This window comes from Jaculus jaculus, chromosome 19 (assembly GCF_020740685.1).
Source record: "Jaculus jaculus isolate mJacJac1 chromosome 19, mJacJac1.mat.Y.cur, whole genome shotgun sequence".
NCBI lineage: Eukaryota > Metazoa > Chordata > Mammalia > Rodentia > Dipodidae > Jaculus > Jaculus jaculus.
This window is the reverse complement of record NC_059120.1, coordinates 7161718-7181550: the sequence shown is the minus strand read 5'-3', so window position 1 is coordinate 7181550 and position 19833 is coordinate 7161718. Positions and strand designations below refer to the sequence as shown.

The following is a 19833-nucleotide window of genomic DNA, read 5'->3' as shown; positions in this document are numbered from 1 at the left end:
GCTTGCTTGCAAAGCCAAAGAACCCAGGTTTGATTGCCCAAGACCTACGTAAGCAAGATGCACAAGGTGGCGCATGCATCTGGAGTTTGTTTGCAGTGGCTGGAGGCCCTGGAAACACCCATTCTCTCTATATATCTTCCTATTTTTCTCTCTATCCCTCTCTTTCAAATAAATAAATAAAATAAATAAATAAAAATAAACAAGCCATAGAGAAAGGAGCAGGCAGGTTCAGCTGGTTTTGCCTACCAGTGAAGTGTCTTGCACGTGTGAGTGGGCCAGGTCTGGCGGCAATGCGTGCTGTCGTGCTTGGTTAGCTCAGCATCCTCACGGGTGATGGTCCTCAACAGCAAGGGGACGGGGCAGCATCGGTGACAACAAAAACTGATCAGACCTGCTCAGCTTTTCTCTCTCAAAGGCCACAGAAGTGAGATTAAGCCTGTAAGCTAACTGGGCACCACCAGAGGGTCTGGACTTGAGGTGAGAAGGGAAGCTGAGGGAGGGAGAAGACATACCAGAATGCCAGGTCCTACCAAACAGTGGACCTTAGCATTCAGAGATGCTCTCTGAAGCTACCCTCAGGCCCAAACTGCCTGACTCCAAGATTGTTATGTGAGGCATATAAATTATTTTTCATTTTTCCTTTCCGGCATATTATGTGAAATATATTAACTCCCTCAAGGTTACATACATCAAATTCTCCCTAAATTAATAATGCTTATCCCATCTAAACTATGACTTAACTGTCCATTGGAGAATCTGTTCATCTGTTTCAAAAGGTAGCAATATCTGAGGAGATAAACGACCCCTCGCACTTCAGCCAAGCCACAGCTGAATCCACAGAGGAACGAGGAGATGAGCAAGAGCGCTGCTTCCATGGCGAGCCTGATAACCAGCACCGGGGGAAGGAGACAGACCCTGAACATTCAACACTTAACCAAAGCAGAGATCCAGAGATTCCTAAGAGCTCACCACTGAAGTAGACTTAAAACTTACCCACCACGGCTCAGGGAATTTTGCAGAAGAGGGGACGGAAAGATTGTAAGAGCCACAGGTTGGGACATCATGCCCAGAGGCATTCCCTTCCTCAAAAAATAACTGACTGCTGTTCCCACAATGCCTAAGCCACAGCCCCATGGGGAATACCTGCAACCCCACTGAGGAGTGTCCCCAGCGGAACGGGGACAGGGACGAGGGAAAGGAGAGTACCAACACATGATGTATCCATACAAAATATGTTGTTAATAATAAGAAGAAAAAGAAAAGAAAAAACTCCCTCAAATAGGAAGGTAACAAGTCTGTATGAAATCAAGTGGAGCAGACAGCTCACCTAAGGAAGCATTACCAATAGTCAGTAAGGTGTTGAACATACACTAACCGTAACAGAGATTGAAAATGTAAATTAAAAAAACTGAACTGCTACCTTCTTACTTATCAAGTTGATAGAAATTTTAAATATGAATTCTATCTGGTTGGAACAGGACAGGAGAAATGGGTATTTACCCTCAACAATGATGAGAATTTCCCTAAGGATGGTATTCCTTCTTAGCCTATAATGTCATTTTATTTGACTCCATTTCACCATATTGTATCTCATATTCCCTATGCTCATTTCAAAGGTCCATCCACGTCCCACGAATCCAGTGAATTTCCCACGAATCCTAACCATTCCCCCTGTTCCAGGCCTGGGTCTTACATTATCCCTCGAGCTGCCAGACTCCCTCATCGGTGTGACTTTGCTTCTGCTTGAGAGGCTGCAAGGCTAAGCCTGAGCCCGACCACTTCTTCCTCCTCTCAGAGTCCTTGCAGCCTGACCTCTTTCATCGCTTCTCGATGGCAACTGAACTTCCCTGATGTTTCGCCCAGGTCTTCACTGGGAGATCACGCGTATGCTCGTCCATGCTAACTCAGTTCTTGACTACTATTAATATTCTCACCCTAACCACACTGCACACCGAGTACAAGCCTTTTGGTCCCCTCATAGTACAGTGACGTAGGCTACCAAAGCTTGTACACTATTCCTTAGTTAAATTCAGTAAATCCTAGCTTCAGAAATGTAGCCCATAATAATGCTTCAGTGGAAAAAAAAAAAGCATGGTATTTTAGAAAATGCCATATTACATACTAATATGTAAATACTCTACTAACATACTACAGTATAATATAGAATGTAATTTGTGTTTAAATATGGTATGTGTATATAATTTCTGTAGGCTATAAATGTTTTAGACAGAACAACTCAAATTGTTCATAATAATTATCTCTAAAGAATAAGTCAGTAGATGGAGCTTTGGCTGGGCTGGGCAAGAGTGGTGGGGGTGATAAGAACTTCAAGTTTTCCTTGGAAATGATATAACATTTTTGTTTTATGTAATGAGGTTTTCTTTTTAAAATTTCAAGAACTTGAAAGTAAGGACAGAATTTATAGTGCAAATTAAAAAGAATTTACCTAGGGGAAATGTTTTTGGAGGGCAGAATGGAACAGGGGTGAACATATTACATTCATCTGTAGACACCATGCTTTTGTGTGCGTGTGTGCGTGCATGCGTGTGTGTGTGTGTGTGTGTGTGTGTGTGTACAGAGCTCTAGCAACGGCTGTGGAGAGAAAGTACTGAGCAGACTTAACCGTGCGTGTCTACTCCTCTTGGGAGGAGGGGCAGTGGATGAAGGGAGGTGGGGAATGACTTTCCCTTTCTGAGAAGAACTTTAAATTTGAATGATCATATATTATTTTTGAGAGTAAAGTTTTCAAATGACAATCAATCACACAGAGGTTTCCAAAGACCAGGCGTTTCCCTTTTAAGACAGGTGCCCTTGGTGCTGAGCCACCACAGTTTACTGATTTGAGCAAATTTTAGCGTCTGGACCTTTTCTTAATAAAGGAGGTCCGGGATTCTGTGACCCCATAGACAGGATTTACTTGGCAAAAATATTAAGTACACAAAGATCCTGGTCCATCCCTGGACATTACTGAATAAGTCTTATTTTTAGTAATTATATATAAGAAGTCATTTTAGGGAAAGTATTTTGAAATAAAGTTTAAAGAAATTTGCATTTTAATAAAAGTAATGAATTCTATTTTTGGTTTTCATCTTTCCTTTTGGCAGACCCTGTCTTCAGTTTTTATGCATTTGCCAAGGAAATAACCTTCTGTCAACCTATAATATAGATTTGTTTGTCAGACCAGAATTCAGCAAGTCTTCCAAGAAATCATGTGTATGTTTTCTTTTTTTCTTCCAGCCCTAAAAAACCTTTTATTTTTTTAAGATATTTATTTTCAAGAGGAGAGAGACAGAAAGAAAAAGGGCACCAAAGGCCCTTATACCACTGCAAATGAACTCCACATGCGTGTGGGAGTTTGTGCCTCTGCCTTTGCATGGATACTAGGGAATCAAATCTAGCCCGGCAGGCTTTGGAAGCAAGTGCCACTGACCACTGATCAATCTCTTTAGCCCCCCAAAACTTTTTAATTTTTATTAGCATTTTCCATGATTATAAAAAAAATCCCATGTCAATTCCCTCCCTCCCCCCCCACTTTCTCCTTCGAAATTCCCTTCTCCATCATATTACCTCCTGTGCTTGTTTTCTTAATCTCAAAGATTTAAACAAAATGTAAGTAACGGCCTGGCAAGATGGTTAAATGATTAAATAAATGTGCTTGGGTGTAATTCTTCAGTACCTATGTAAGCCAGATGCATAAAGTGATACATGCATCTGGAGTTTGTTTACAGGGGCAAAAGGCCCTGGTATACCCATATTCTCTCTCTCTCTCACACACACACAACTTAATAAGCAAAGTTTTAAAATACAGGCCATTTAAAATACAAGAAAAGGTTGGAGAGGTGAGGTGGCTCATCAGTTAGTGTGCTTGCCTGCAAAGTCTAATGACTTGGGTTTGATTCCCCAGTACCTGTGTAAAGACAGATGCACAAAGTGGTACATGCATCTGGAGTTTGTTTGCAATGGCTAGAAGCCCCGGCATACCCATTCTTTCCCTCTCTCTCCTTGGAAATAAATAATTATTTTTAAAAAGTTTCTTGAAAATACAGAGAAAGCCTGGTTTTGTGGCTCACACGTTCAATCCCAACAGTCATGAGGCTGAGACAGGAGCTTGCTGTGAACTTGATGCCAGCCTGAACTACAGTGCCTGAGTTCTAGGCCAGCTTGGGATACAGAGTGAGATCCTGCCTCAGAAAAGTCAAAATTAAAAACAGGGAAAAGGCTAGCATGTATCAAAGTGGTCAAGTACTTTCCTGTGTGTGCAGGATAGTCAGCCCCAGACGCCGCCCTCCTCACCCTGCGCCGCCACATCATAATGGCAAATATTCTCACTTGGTCTTCGAAGGACAGAGCCTGGGCAACATCTCTCGGGAATCCATCAATGACGATGCCGTCTTCGTCGGGTATCTGCATCAATTTTTGTTTTATCTCAGTGATTGTCGTCTCCTTTTGTAAAGAGAACAGATGAAGGCCACGGTTAAATGGGCGTGCTCCTAACCTGCCTGATAATGTCTACAGAACAGAGGCGAGGGAAGCCACAGCACCTGTGGAGCCAGTTCCCCGTTGGTGATTATCTTGGCGATGAGGCTCCACTTCCTGTTGCTGCTGGTGCTGTGGATCTTCTTCCGCAGTAGCTCTCCCACTGAGATGTACTGGAACCCATAGCGCTCCGCGATCTTCAGGCTTTGAGTGCCCTTCCCGCTTCCTGGACCGCCTGCGATTCAAAATGATGAACTTACATGGTGAGGGCGCTCTGATGTACAACTACCATTCTTCGTTGTGTTTTTTGAAGGCAGTTTCTTATTTGTTTGTTTGTTTGTTTGTATCTATCTATCTATCTATCTATCTATCTATCTATCTATCTATCTATCTATCTACCCATCCATCTATCTATCTATCATCAACTATCTATCATCTACCTATCTGTCTATTCATCCATCCATCTATTTGTAAGCAGAAAGAGAGAGGAAATGGGAGCGCCAGGGCCTCCAGCCACTGCAAATGAACTCCAGACCCATGCACCACTTTGTGCATCTGGCTTTGCGTGGGTCCTGGGGATCTGAACCCAGATTGTCAGGCTTCACAAGCAAGCACTTCTAACCACTGAGTAATCTCTCCATCCCATCATTTACTTTTTAGACACATAAAAAAAAATCACAAAATATGAATACCTTAAATTTTATTTCAAATTAAATTGTGACTCACTTTATATTTCTACACAACTTAACCTAACTGCAAGCTACAGTTAGAATACACTTAAAAATAAATATATAGTAATTGGCCCAGTCTGTAGTTACTGGATAATGATTATTAAAATGGAATATTTTCAAAGCCTTAGTTATAAGTTATTGAATGAAAGCAAAACATTTTAAAAGTTAATGTTTAATGTAGTAGTCAGCATCTTGTTGCTGGGCTGAACATCCAAACCAGGAAGCAGGGATTTATTTATTTCAAGCTTACAGATCCAAGGCAGTTCTGTCAATGGCGGAAGAAGCTGGCTCGCACTCATAAATGCAAGCAGAGATGGAGAAACCACCCCCAAGCACCAAACACCAAAGAGCAGCAAGCGTGAACCAGCAGCAAGCAGGACCCCAGGGCTCAGACCTCTCTCCACACCCTCGAGCTGGAATTCAGACCCGTCCCCAGTGACCCCCCCTTCCAGCCAGACTGCTGGAGACCCAAGTCACAAGCTTTAACAAACACTTGAGTCTATCTATGGGGGACATACATTCAAACTACCACATCTAATTAGTAATGAAATGTTTGGGTAATATCTGTTGAATTGAATTTAATTGAATTGAAATGCCATATTAATATTGAAAATAAAAATGGAAAGAAAATAGTTCAGAGGGGGCACATTGGTTAAGCAGAATTTCCAGTTCAATCAATCAGATGCCATCAGGTCTCCCATCCTGTCGCTGCTGGTTCTGTGGACTTTCTTCCTGAGCCCAGATTTCACGTGTCCCACCCTGCTCCACTTTTGTACTGCCTTCTTAAGCTTAGCATAGGACTGTGTTCACATTTGACCTTCCTCTTTCCTCTTTCTACCTGGTTTAACATTAGAACCCAGGTCGTTAGGCTGTGCAGGCAAGTGCCTTAACCTCTGGGCCTTCTCTGCAGCCATCAAAAGAATTCTTTAGTGACAAAAGGAAAAAAGTCATTTCTTTAGATATAATACTATGTGGGCATATGTATCTCCTGCACACCATTTTCACGTTGGAAGTAATAAAAGTTCATACAATCCAGGTACAATTTTTTTTTTTACAATTCTTCAAAGTCATAAAATTGATGTAATTTTCCCAGAAAACTGGAGATCTTCCTTTTCCTGCCTGCCTTGTCTCAATCATTTAGAAGTCATCTCTACTCATTATGACCCTCTGTCATTTTCATAAGGTACAAAGTAAGGACATGTGTGCCTGCATTCAGAGCCAGTCCTTGGGAATTGAGTTGAATTCACTGAATTGCAAAGGACCTTGAAGTGGTTGAGATTTGAAGGTTTATATCTTCCCCAAGGAGTTTAGTTTATTGAAGTATTTTCGTCATTTCTATCATTTATATGCTATTTGATACAAGGGCAATATGTCGTACAATTTTCATGGAGAATGAAGCTTTCCTTTGCTCACCCTGTCAATATTCATCATGATCACTGGCTGTAGCAGGAAAATCTAGATTGAAAGAATGCAGTCTATTTTTCTTTGTTTGTTTTTTTGAGGTAGGGTCTCGCTTTAGTCCAGGCTGACCTGGAATTCACTATGTCGTCTCAGGGTGACCTTGAACTCATGCGATCCTCCTACCTCTGCCTCCTGAGTGCTGGGCTCAAAGGCGTGTGCTACCACACCCGGCAAAAGAATGTATTCAATCCTCCCATAAAGCATGAGATCGCGAAGCAATTCTCAGTTTTCTTCCCCCTGTAGATCTTCTTCAATTATGCATTTCCTTGCCTTCTAGGAAGGCATTTATGCACAAGAACTCTTCCAATTTCAAGAACAGAGGTTTATGGCATTATAGTGGTTATCATAAGCCAGAAATAACTTGATTTGAATTTTCAAAAGTTGGATAGTGCTGGGAACCAAATTCAGGGCTTTGAGCACGCCAGACAAGAGTTCTACCAAACCCTTCAAAAGCTGATTTTTAAATTCTGTTCCTACAATATTGTTTTGAACAACTTGGCTAGCTAAAGTTCATCTCCGTGTCACTTTGAAATGACATGAGCCATCCCTGTAGTCTGGCCTGCGGACTGTCTCACAAGAGCTCTGGGAGCGAGGCTGCTCCCCCTTTGGCCCCTGTCTGTGTCCTCTGACGCTGGCTTCTCTGCGGGGCTGTAGACCCTGTCTGTCAGGAGTCTCTGCTGAGAGCAGGCTTGGGCCGCTCATGTTTGATAACTGCCTGAGATCATCTCCATCTTAAGAAAGCTGGAACTAGCAAGAGTGATCAAAGAATACATTTTGCCATACTACCTAAACCATTTTTGGTATCAAGTCCTTGTGAAATGTCATCGGGCCCAAATTTTTTATATTATTATATATCATATTATTTTTATATTAAATAAGATTCAGAGGTGTTTCCTTTGTATTTTTCTTGGTAATCAACAGGTATTCTTACTTTCTTTTTTTTCCCTTGGAGGTAGGGTCTTGCTCTAGGCCAAGCTGATCTGGAATCCACTATGTAGTCTCAGGATGGCCTTAGGCTCACGGTGGTGCTCCTGCCTCCTGAGTGCTGGGACTGAAGGGGTGCACTAGCAGCCGGGAGGCAGAGAAGGAAAGAGGGAGAGAATGCGTGTACCGGGGCCTCTGGCCGCCACAAACGAACTCCAGACACGTGCACTACTTCCTGCATCTGGCTTTAAGTGAGTATTGGGGAATCAAACTTGGGTCATTAGGCTTTACCAGTACGTGCCTAAAGCACTGAGCCATCTCTCCAGCCCCATAAACCACTGAAACACTGTTCTCCTTTATGTGCTTGTTTAGTCAGATGGAAGGTGAGATTGCACTCTAGATCCTAGTTCGCCATAGGTAGATTCGTCTGTGAATACTTGCCAAGGCTATCACTTATGTTCCCTCTAAGGTGACTAGTGAATAAACATTCCATTTGTCAAATTAAAGGACCAAAAGGCAACATTGTGTTTGGTAAACATCTAATTGATTGCTTATCTACATTAAAGATTAAGTAAGTAAGACCACAAACAACAAATCTTGAAGCGATGACTTTCAGTTCTTTATAGAGAATATTGAGACAGTGCGATAGGAATCTATGAAAATACAGTAAGCATTAGACTATATGCAATTATAATAATTTCAGTTTTATGGAAAACTGTTTTAGAACATTTCTACTTATTGTCCTTTGAACTTTGGTTTCTCTTGCTTGTCAATTTCCAACTGAGCCTTTGCAAATAAGACATAAATATCATTTACATGTGTGGAAAGTAAACATATAAGCAGGGAACTTTGGTTCCTGTCCTCATACCTATGACAAGAACGATCTTGGGGCGAGGTCGAGAAGGATCAAACACCTCATACTCCTCGATGAGCTCTGCTGTCTCAGACAGGTCCGTGTCGCTCTCAATGGAGAACTGGTGGATGGGAGGTAGACGGTCATACCGTCGATAGGGAAAGTTCGAGTTTTCAGGCATTACTGCAAAAAAAAGAGAGATAATTTTGAAAAGGAGGGGGAGACAAAGTGAACCACTTTTCACAGTCAGCCAGTTAGAAGAAATTTAATTCATGAGCCTTATCACTTTTAGCTGGAAGAAGACTTCCATATTTAATCATTGACAAACATTTTTCGTAAAGGGTCAGCCAGCCAGCATTTTGGACGCCCAGAGCCACAGTCTTTATTCAACTCAGCCATGGTAGCATGAATGCAGTTATAGATAACACATATAACACATGAGTGTGCCTGTGTTCCAATAAAACTTTATTAATACAAATAGCTGATGAGCTGAACTTGACTGCCCTTGATGAGAAAGAACTTTCTCAGACATTGCCTCATCTTGCTGGGAAGGCTGTGTACATTCTGGCCTCTGCAAGTGATGCTCTCCAGAGTGTTCAGCATGGAACCTCCCAACCATACACTGCTGCCCAGGAGCCTGTGCATTACACACCCCACAAATTCAGATGTGTCATAATTCTGGTGGTCCAGTGGGACATTTTGGTGGCATAAAGAACAAAGAATTTAGGGGATGTCACAAGCCAGGTACATACATTTTTTTTTATATATTTGGAATATCTCCTGGCATCATTTAACTTTACATTCCTAGTATTTGCGATCTTTAATTTATTGGATTTAAAAATTCATATTTGAAGATTGAAATTTACATCTGTAACAGCAACAAATGTTTGCAGTTTGTTGCCAGGTTTGTCAGTATGTTAATGTGTCAATACTCAGGAGAGGGTGAGCTGTAGCCCTGTCTCTTTACTGCTCACAGGCGAGAGCTGAGAGCTGACAGCCACATGCCCCCAGACGGAAGGAGTGCTGAGAGGGGACTGCTCATGGTAAACTCCTCAGCAGATCAGGGAGTGTGTCTGTCCATCTGGGCTGGAGTGATAGGGAAGAACTTGTAAAACAGAAACAGCAAGAAGTCTGAAAACTAGCGTAAGTGGTCAAATGTGGGAAGAAGTCCCCAGAAGGTAGGCACAACTGCATGACGCACTCAGCACACACATCCACGGTCCGGAAGGCAAGTCCCAGACCGGCAGAGAGATGGTCTCCACCAACTGTCAATGAATGTTTCCTCCTCAAATTCTGATGTTCAAGGTTCAAGTTTTCATGGTACAATTTCTGAGCATGGATTAAGTTTTCAAAGTACAATGATTTTGGCCACTGGAAGCTTTCATTTAGCTTTTCCTGATTGCAGTGGATGCAACTTTTCCCACGCTGCTGCGCGTCACTAGTTCATGTGGCGCCTCGCAAGATGTCTGGCCTGTGACTTTGACAAGCACACACTTCCAGAAAGAAGCACCACAAGCATTCTCAGACGAGCAGCAGCTCTTAGTTCTGAACCGCTCTCACTAGAAAACGAGTTTGCTTGTTTCCTTGTTGCACCTGAGCGCGCCGTCCACTGCACTCAGTAGTTGCTTAGGAAATCTCCCCTGCATTAACCTGGACTCCGCACGCGGTCGTGGGGTGCAGGAGTGGGAGCCCCGGGCTTGTGGAGCACATGAGAACACTCTAAGCTAGAGCTCTTCTGAGCTAATGAAGAGACTACCATTTTACCTGTATCATACTTGGATATTGGGAAAAGGCTTATTTGCAACTTCAAATTAAATTTGTGGCTTTTAAATTTAATTCATTTCACAAAATAATAACTTTGGTATTCTAGATTCTCAGCAAATTGCTGGGCAATGCTATTTAATTCCATGTCTCTGATCATGGAGATCACTAATCTTGTCCCAGGGCCACAAATTCTTCCAGACATTAATAAATCCAATTAGTAACATCCCTGTCTATAGTATGTGACATATCTGAAAGATAACTGTCCCACCTATGAAACCGTCGGTTATTCTAGACACTGCATTACCATTTCTCAGGAAGGACCTCCGCGACTGTCCTCCATTCAGGGGTGGCAAGGTCTTCTTTTCCTGGCTGACAAATGTGTCCCACTTCACCTTGTCACAGCCTCCTAGCTCCTTGACTTTCTGTAAACAGCTTTCCAAGTACTCTATGGGGTCTTCAGGCTTAGAACACATCAAGCCATTCAAAAGACTCTGAAACACAGCAAAATAAAAGACAGTTTGGACACCGTCTTTGTTAAAATACTATTATGTCTCATTTCTAAATTAAAGGTTGTTTTCATTCGTCTTTATTTCTTTTAGTTATTGGATGAAATAAAGGGCTTCGTAAGAGACATTTCCATATCTGTGCATATTATTATCACACCTATTACCTTTTCTTTCCCCTTCCTATATCGGTAGTCCCCTCTTCTTGCAAATAGTCTCTACTTCATGTTCATGCGTATATATGTCCATGTGCATGCATGTGTACATATATGTGTGTATATATGTCAAACATACATTCTACATAAGGCAGAAAACATGCAACATCTGTCCTTTCCCAGCTCCCCATTGTCCTCTCATGTTCCTCCTTTCACGAGAAACCTTCCTGGTCCTCAACAGAACAGTCCCCCTTCTACTTCCATGTCTCTCATTTGTTTATTGGTTGATGTAAATCTAAATCCCACAGATGAGAGGAACCCTGCAATATGTGTCTTTCTGAGTCTGCCTGATTTCACTGACCATGATGATCTCCAGTTCCATTCATGTCTCCGGGTCCCTGCAAATGATATGATCTTGTTCTTCCTTGTTACTGGATGGAACTCCAAGTGCCATGTCCTCTTCATGCCTCCATGTGTTTGTGTGACTCCGAGCTGACTTCACAGCCTGACTCTCATGAGCGCGGGGGTGGGGTTGTGTATCTCCATGTTTACACACATTCCATCAGGTACCCAGGAGCACTGGAGCTGGGTCGTATCGAAGTCCCATTTGAGAAAGCTATACACTGATTTCCACAGTGGCTGCATAAATCATGTTCCCATCGGCCGCGTGTAAGAGCTCCTCTCTCTCACCTTCCTGCATGCTCTCCAGCCCTTACTGCCTGACTGCTGAACTGGCTGAGATGGAATCTCAGTGAAGTTGTGATTTACATTTTCCTGATCACTAAGAATGTTGAACTTTTTTCATGTTTTTTTTAAAAAAATTAATTATTTATTAAATTTTATTTATTTATTTGCAAGCAGATAGAGAGAAGACAGATAGATAGAAAGAGAGAGAGTGGTCATGCCAGGGCCTTCAGCCACTGCAAACAAACTCCAAACACATGTGCCCCTTGTGCATCTGGCTTACATGGGTCCTGGGGAATTGATCCTGGGTTGTTTGGCTTCGCAGGCAAACACCTTAAATGCTAGGCCATCTCTCCAGCCCCAAAATTTATATATTTATTTGAGATGGGGTGAGGGAGAGAGAGGATGGGCCCATTAGGGCCTCTAACCACTGCAAATGAACTCCAGACACATGTGCCACCCTGTGCATCTGGCTTTATGTGGGTACTGGGGAAGCAAATCTGGGTCCTTTGGCTTTACTGGCAAGTGCCTTAACCACTAAACCATGTCTCCAGCCCTGTTTTTGGATTGCTTACATTTGGATTTCTTCTCAGGAGAACTGTCTGTTCAATTCCTTTGCATATTTATTGAGTAGATGGTAGGTTGGTGTTTAACTGTATGACTTTTTATATACTTAGAATACTAACCCCATGTCGGATGTATACCTGGAAAAGACTTTTCCTCATTTTGTCTCTGCCAATTATTTCATGTGCCAGGTAGAAGCTTTTTTAAGTTTATACAGTCTCATCTGTTACTTCTTGCTACTATTTCCTGTGCTATGGGGGGTCTTCTTAGAAAGCCCTTGCCTATTCTTGCATATGGGAGTATTTTTGCTATGCTTTCCTCTAGCAGTCTCAAGATCTCAAAGTTCTTTGGCCTTCCCCCCCCCCCCAAGGTAGGGTCTCACTTTAGATAAGGCTGACCTGGAATTCACTATGTAGTCTCAGGGTGGCCTTGAACTCATGGCAATCCTCCTACCTCTGCCTCCTGAGTGCTGGGATAAAAGGCGTGCACCACCACACCCGGCTGTTTGGCCCATTTTGAATTGACTATTGCACAAGGTGAAAGATATAGGTCTAGTTTCATTCTTGTCTATGTGCATATCCAGCTTTCCTAGCAGTAATTTTTGAAAAGGCTGTCCTCTTGTGTTTGTTTTTGGCACTTTTGTAACAAATGAATGGTTGTAGCTGCCTGTGTTTATTTCTGGGTCCTCAACTCTGCTTCACTGGCTACACGTCTGGTTTGTGTCAGTTTGTTGCTATCACTCTGCAGTGTGATTTGCAATTAGGTATCATGATACCTCCAGATTTGTTCTTTCCGTTCTTGCATTTATGTATTTATTTTGGTTTTTTGAGGTAGAGTCTCATTCTAGCCCAGGCTGACCTGGAATTCACCATGGAGTCTCAGGGTGGCCTCGAACTCACAGTGATCCTCCTACCTCTGCCTCTCAAGTGCTGGGATTAAAGGTGTGCGCCACCACGCCCAGCTTCTTGCATTTATTTTTATTGAACAATTTGAATCAAAGCTATGGCCTGATTGAAGAATAAAGATAATTCCTTAAATTCTTGAACAGTTAGTTTTCTGCTTAGCACTCTCTGCCTTTTAAGCACCACAGGCAACTGTATAGTTTAAATAGAAGAGCCTTACCAGAGCCAGACTAAGTACAGTGTGTGAGAAAATGTCCCCAACTTTCCCTTCCCTCCCTCCCTCCCTCTTTTCCTCCTTCCTTCCTTTATTTCCTTCCTAAAAGTCTTATTCCATCCTTAAAGATTTTTCTTCCAACCTTAAAGTTTGAGAGCCTTCGTTTCTTCTGTAAAATGCGACCAGGACACCCATCTTGTAGCATCTTTAGAGAACTTTTAAAGATATATCTGCATACATCCCATTAAGTGCCTCACATGCAGTAAGTGCTGGTTTTAAATATCATTATTTTTCTCAGAGTCTCCCCTGAGGACCTAGGTTGGTCTGGAGACGCTCTTTTATGTTCACATGGTACCCAGGACAAAAAGTCACACCTGTCATTTAAACTGAAACCACTGGTATGTGTTTGTCTTCTCTTCTCTTCTAAAGTAAAACAGCATAGGTCTCATTCACTTTTCAGTCCCCAGAATCTGACCCCTTCCATTTCATATGTAAGGTACATATTAAACTGTTTTATGATTAAGATTTTTAAAAAGTCAAAACTCAAGTATAAGATTTGAAAGAACTGAAGTCTGAGATTCAAAAACTGCTATCAGATATTTATTAAGTCACTGTAATGTGTATTAAGATTGCAGAGAAAAAAAGGCATGACACTACCACTCTCCTATTTATGGTGCCCGATGTGCCACATGTCCTGGTGCCTAAACGCTACAAGTTTGGAAATACTGACTTCTGGGAACAGGTGATATGTAAAATATTTTCCTTTGGAGTTTTTCATGGAAAAAACAACACAGGAGATTATTGTCAACTATATATTGTTAATTTTCAAAGCACATATCTTTTGAAAGGCTGACTTATCTAAACACATTCTTTTATTTTTCTAATGTGTGTTGTTCAATTTTCCTAGAATGGCAGGCAGTTCCTAATATGTCTCTGTGTGTGTGTGTGTGTGTGTGTGTGTGTGTGTGTGTGTGTGAGAGAGAGAGAGAGAGAGAGAGAGAGAGAGAGAGGGAGAGAATGTGAATGAGAGAGGGAGAAAACCTGCACAGAGCAGGCTAGAAGGTGCAGCTCGTCAAATCGGCTCACTTGCTGGGGGGCAGAGGGGCCAGAAAGAGCTCGGCGGGGCATTTGCATTCAGTTTGTGTGGAGACGGGCGCTGTCTGTTACTGTGTGTGTATGCAGCACTGCATCACTGCAGGTTGGCGTGTCTCGCTTCTCTTAGCCGCTGGGCTAGAACTAGTACTGTCTATGCACAGGGCATGTGTGTCTTGTCTGCACTCATCCATGTTTAGTCCTGTGTGTCTTGTCTGCACTCACACATGTTTAGTCCTGTGTGTCTTGTCTGCACTCACACATGTTTAGTCCTGTGTGTCTTGTCTGCACACTCACACATGTTTAGTCCTGTGTGTCTTGTCTGCACTCACACATGTTTAGTCCTGTGTGCCTTGTCTGCACTCATCCATGTTTAGTCCTGTGTGTCTTGTCTGCACTCATCCATGTTTAGTCCTGTGTGTCTTGTCTGCACTCACACATGTTTAGTCCTGTGTGCCTTGTCTGCACTCATCCATGTTTAGTCCTGTGTGTCTTGTCTGCACTCATCCATGTTTAGTCCTGTGTGTCTTGTCTGCACTCATCCATGTTTAGTCCTGTGTGTCTTGTCTGCACTCACACATGTTTAGTCCTGTGTGCCTTGTCTGCACTCATCCATGTTTAGTCCTGTGTGTCTTGTCTGCACTCATCCATGTTTAGTCCTGTGTGTCTTGTCTGCACTCACACATGTTTAGTCCTGTGTGCCTTGTCTGCACTCTCATACATGTTTAGTCCTGTGTGTCTTGTCTGCACTCATCCATGTTTAGTCCTGTGTGTCTTGTCTGCACTCACACATGTTTAGTCCTGTGTGTCTTGTCTGCACTCATCCATGTTTAGTCCTGTGTGTCTTGTCTGCACTCATCCATGTTTAGTCCTCTGTGTCTTGTCTGCACTCACACATGTTTAGTCCTGTGTGTCTTGTCTGCGCTCTCATCCATGTTTATCCCTGTGTGTCTTGTCTGCACTCTCATACATGTTTAGCCCTGTGTGTCTTGTCTGCACTCTCATACATGTTTAGCCCTGTATGGCAGCATTAGACTAGATTTGGAAATTATGTCTCAGGTATGTTAGTGACTTGCTCATGGTTACTTCCCCTGAGGCTGTGAGGATCAGGATTGCAACTCAGTTTCTAATGATGAAACCCACACATTCCTCTCTGTATTTCCTATAAAAATATGATATATCGCTGGAGAGATGGCTTATGGCTAAGGTGCTTACCTGCGAAGCCTAAGGACCCAGGTTTGACTCCCCAGAGCCCATTAAATCAGATGCACAAGGTGACGCATGCACACAAGGTGGTGCATGAGTCTTGAGTTTGATTTCAGAGGCTAGAGGCCCTGGGACGCCAATTCTCTCTCTCTCTCATAAAAACTATGATGTGGATAAAAGGAAGTACCAGATTTTCTGTGACAATATGAATCACTTTAAAAAGCAGTTATTTTATTTTATTTTATTTTTTTTTGAGCTGGGTTTTGTGGCGCACACCTTTAATCCCAGCAGTAGAGGTAAGAGGATCCCTGTGAGTTTGAGGCCAGCCTGAGACTACATAGTGAGTTCCAGGTCAGCCTGGGCTAAAGCGAGACCCTACCTTGAAAAACAAACAAAAAAGGTATTTTGGGCCGAGGAGATTGCTCAGTGGTTAAAAGTGCTTGCTTGCAAACCTGGCTACCCTGGGTTGGCCTGGGATCGGTCCCCCAGTACCCACTTAAAGCTAGATGCACAAAATGGCACATGTGTTTGGTGTTCGTTTACAGTACCAAGAGGCCCTGGCATGCCCATTATTTTCATCTTCTGTCTCCCTCTCTAGTTCTCTTACTCTTGTGTTCTATCTGCTTGCAAATAAATGAAAATTTAGAAGATACCCCCCCATAGGTATTTTAGATTTTCCTTCTCCTAGTGCCTAAATTGGGTGCACATACTCAACAGAAGCTTTTCTAGCTAGAAAATGTATATTTCAAGCATTCACAAGCAAACAAATTCCCCAAAGAGAATTGATTATTAAAGGGGACAATGGGGTCTAAACCAGCAACAGTAAGACCTTTCTTCCAACAGTCGGCCACTCTAAGGAACTTAAGGTGACTAGCAGATGCATTGCTCAGTTTCTGCATTTATCTTCTAAGAACTTGAATCATCTAACTGGGCTTTCCATAGGATTCAAGCTAATTATCCCAGTCTCTGTGCTCAGGTACCAGATCCATATATATATCCCAAGATTAGCTAGAATTAAGAATTCAGAACAAAACCAGGAGAAAGAAAGTGCTTTTTAGAATTTAGTTTGGGATGGGAAGATGGCTCAGGAGTTAAAGACATTTGCTTGCAAAGCCTGATGGTCTGGGTTCAGCTTCCCAGGACCCATGTCACAAAATAGTACATGTGTCTGTAGATCACTTACAGTCACAGGTGGCCTAGGTGAGCCCACATTCACTCACTGTCTCTCTTCCTCTGTCTCTGTTTCTCTCTCTCTCAAATAGATAAATTAAAATATTTTTTAAAAGAAGAAAAATTTAATTTGGGTTGGGAAGATGGCCCAATTGCTAAAGGTGCTTGCTTGCAAAGCCTGGGGGTCTGGGATTCAATTTCCCAGGACCCATGTAAAGCCAGATGCACAAAGTGCTACACGCGTCTGGAGTTGGTTAGCTGTGACAGGAGGCCCTGGCACACCCATTCCCCCTCGTCTCGCTCTTTCATAAACAAATAGATATTTAAATTTTTAATTTAAAAGTGGAAGCACTTTTCAAGTTGCAACCAGCCAGACGTGCCATATCACATTTGCCGGATGCAGTTTCACACGAGGAAGGAGTCTGAGAATTCAGTGACATTTCTAGCTGTTTGGTGATCAGCAGCCTCCGTCTTCACTCCCTCGATACCCACAACCCATAGCTGTTCAGAGGGTTGATAGATACCCCCTTGCTAAACATCATATGCTTGCAATGCTGTGGTTTGGATGGAGAGAAGCCAGTTGAGGACCCTAATGTGTCTGGTCCTGTTGCCCCCACCCATCCCCTGTCAGATTTTGTGTCCCCTGAGCTCAGTGGGTTCAGCTTACTGAAAGGACAGCACCTTTGAGATGAACAGCATCCTTCCCTCCTCCTGTTGCTGGAATCTATGGACCCTGCTCCTTCCTCTCACCTAGGTGCATTGACCTCTGGGGTGTGCGCTATTTTGAAATATCCCATTCATATGCAGAAGAGCCCCTGAATGCATCAGACTTGAGCAGGAATCCTGCTACCGCTGGTTTGCACACACAGTGTAGATTTTCATGAAGAAACCATCCAAATGCTCTGCAGTTACCTTCCACCAAGGAAGGAAAACAGTACATTAGAAAGAAAAGAGACCACCACAAGCACTGGTGTGCAACCAGGTGGCCCTCATATTGCTGTTTTTAGTCAATATTTTGGAAGTGTAGCAAGGAAACTGATCCCATAACATCTGTGATAAAATCATTCAGGTTGTCGTCTTCATATTTAAATGTTTACTCTTTGGACAAACAAAACACCATCTCAAGATTCTCCCACATCACTTGACTGTTCACACTGAAATAAAACACTCCCACATCTGGCTTCTCACACCAGACAGTAAAACAAGGTTTACAAGGGCAGCAGCGCACATTAGACATAGTTTGGAAAAAGCAATGGGGCAATTTTTTTTTCAAGTAATGTACTTTTCAATGCTTAAAAATGTATTTTAAGGAGAGAGAAAGAGAGAGAGAGAATATGAGGATGCACCAGAGCCTGTTGCCGCTGCAAATGAATTACAGGTGCATACACTACTTTGTGCATCTGGCTTTATGTGGGTAATGGGGAATGAACCCCAGCCTTCAGGCTTTGCAAGCATGTGCCTTTAATCACTAAGCCACCTCTCCAGCTCTAATGTACTTTTATTTTTACCAGAACAAATCCCTCAGACAGGAGAAAGAACAACTTCTGGTCTTGAGCTTATTATATTGGCCTAACCTTTTTATTTTTGGAAACGGGAGACAGGTCTTTCAGGGCTTGTCCTAAGAAGCTTGGCTTGGTGCCATTCATTTTTATTTTTTAAGTAACCTAACCAGAAACACTTGGGATTTAGGGAGGTTTTAAAACTGCAATATGTATAGGATGAAGGGAAACAAGCCTAGCCCAGGAGGAGGCTGTGGCTTGGGACTAACCAAGGTCCTGTCAGCTGTTTAGCGCATCCCTCGAGCCCCTTCCCCATTCTCAAAGCGTTCCCGCATCCCTGATCCCGGGTGCGGCCAGGATGCCAGGATGCGGTGTGAGACAGCAACAGGAGTCACACCCGGTCTCTCGTTCTCTCTCCCCGCTCCCTCTTGGATCCACTCTCCGTAGCAGGCGGAATGCTGCAGCTCCAGAGACCAGCCCGGAGAGCCTCCCGAGCCAGGCAAACGTGCTCAGGAGTTCATTCATTGACCGAGCGGCGGGAGCGCGGCGCTGGCGGCACCGAGTCAGTCCTCGCCCGGGAGGGAGGCCGGGAGGCCGGGAGCGCTCGCTCGACGGGCTGGGACCGGGTTCTCGCTTCTGCATTCCCGTGCTCCTCGCCGTCCCCGGGGAGGACTGGCTCTTCCCTTCCCTGACAGCGGGCCAGCCCCGGGATCCCGGAGCGGCCCGGGCGCCGGACCCCAGGGCTGCGGGTCCCGCGGGCTCCGTGTGGGCCCCAGTGCGCTCACCTCGCCCGACCCTGGACCCCACCTCCGAGGGTGTCTGCCTGCGGAGCCCGGTCGGGAGACGGGGAACTCGATGTGCGCCGGGCGCGGGGGTGGGTAGGAGAGGAGGGGTCTCTGAAGCCCGGCCATGCACTGGGGACCCCCAGTCTCCCGCGGGAAGGGCGGCCCGGCTCGGGCGAGGGACCCGCGAGCTCTGGCCAGCGTCCAGCCCGGGCGGGCGGGCTGGTGGCATGGGCGAGGGTGGCACCTGCGGCCCCGGGGAACGCCGGCTCGCGATGCGCCCCGCAGCGCGCCTTACCTCGAAAAGCTGCGGGATGTCCCTGCGGGCCAGGTACTCCTTGACCTCGCTCTTGACCTCGCTGGCGCTCATGGCGGGGCGCAGCCGGGCCGGGTGCGGGGTCCGCGCGCCGCTCCCTGCCGCCTGCGCTCGGGCACGCCTGCGCGCTCCGCCGCCCCCGCGTCTGCGCGGGGCCCGCGTCCGTCCGTCCGTCCGTCCGTCCGAGCGCCGGCGGCGGCTTCCCGGGCTGCGCGAGCGAGCGGCCGCCGGGGGAGGAGCGGAGCCGAGCGGAGGAGGAGGAGGAGGAGGAAGACGGCAGCCCTCGCCAGCCGCCGCCGCCGCCTCCCCGGCCGTGCGCGCAGCGCCGCGCCCCGCGCCTCCCCGAGCTCGGCTGCGGCGGCCGCCAGTCACGCCGTGCGCGCGGGTGTGCTGCCCCCTGGACCCGGGCACCGGACTCCGGCAACCAGAGAGATTTTCATTGCACTTCTGCACACCTTTCGCACACGCGCGCGCGCGCACGCACACCTCCTGGAAGTCCCCACCCCACTTCCCATGAGCTGCCCAAAGGAAAAAACC

At 44.8% G+C, this 19833-nt stretch overlaps 1 protein-coding gene across 1 annotated transcript in view; it reads right to left on the bottom strand.

The window, feature by feature from the left end:
- Ak5 (adenylate kinase 5) overlaps positions 1 to 19389 on the bottom strand; it is a 244727-nt gene extending 225338 nt beyond the window's left edge. Inside the window, exons 1-5 of the mRNA XM_004653632.2 lie at positions 19279 to 19389; positions 10514 to 10700; positions 8461 to 8628; positions 4542 to 4711; positions 4330 to 4443 (exon numbers count right to left, since the gene is read on the bottom strand). Coding sequence (XP_004653689.2) covers positions 4330 to 4443; positions 4542 to 4711; positions 8461 to 8628; positions 10514 to 10700; positions 19279 to 19350 — 711 coding nt within the window. The 5' untranslated portion in view covers positions 19351 to 19389. The remainder of the gene's footprint in view (positions 1 to 4329; positions 4444 to 4541; positions 4712 to 8460; positions 8629 to 10513; positions 10701 to 19278) is intronic.
- Positions 19390 to 19833: the final 444 nt, after the last annotated feature.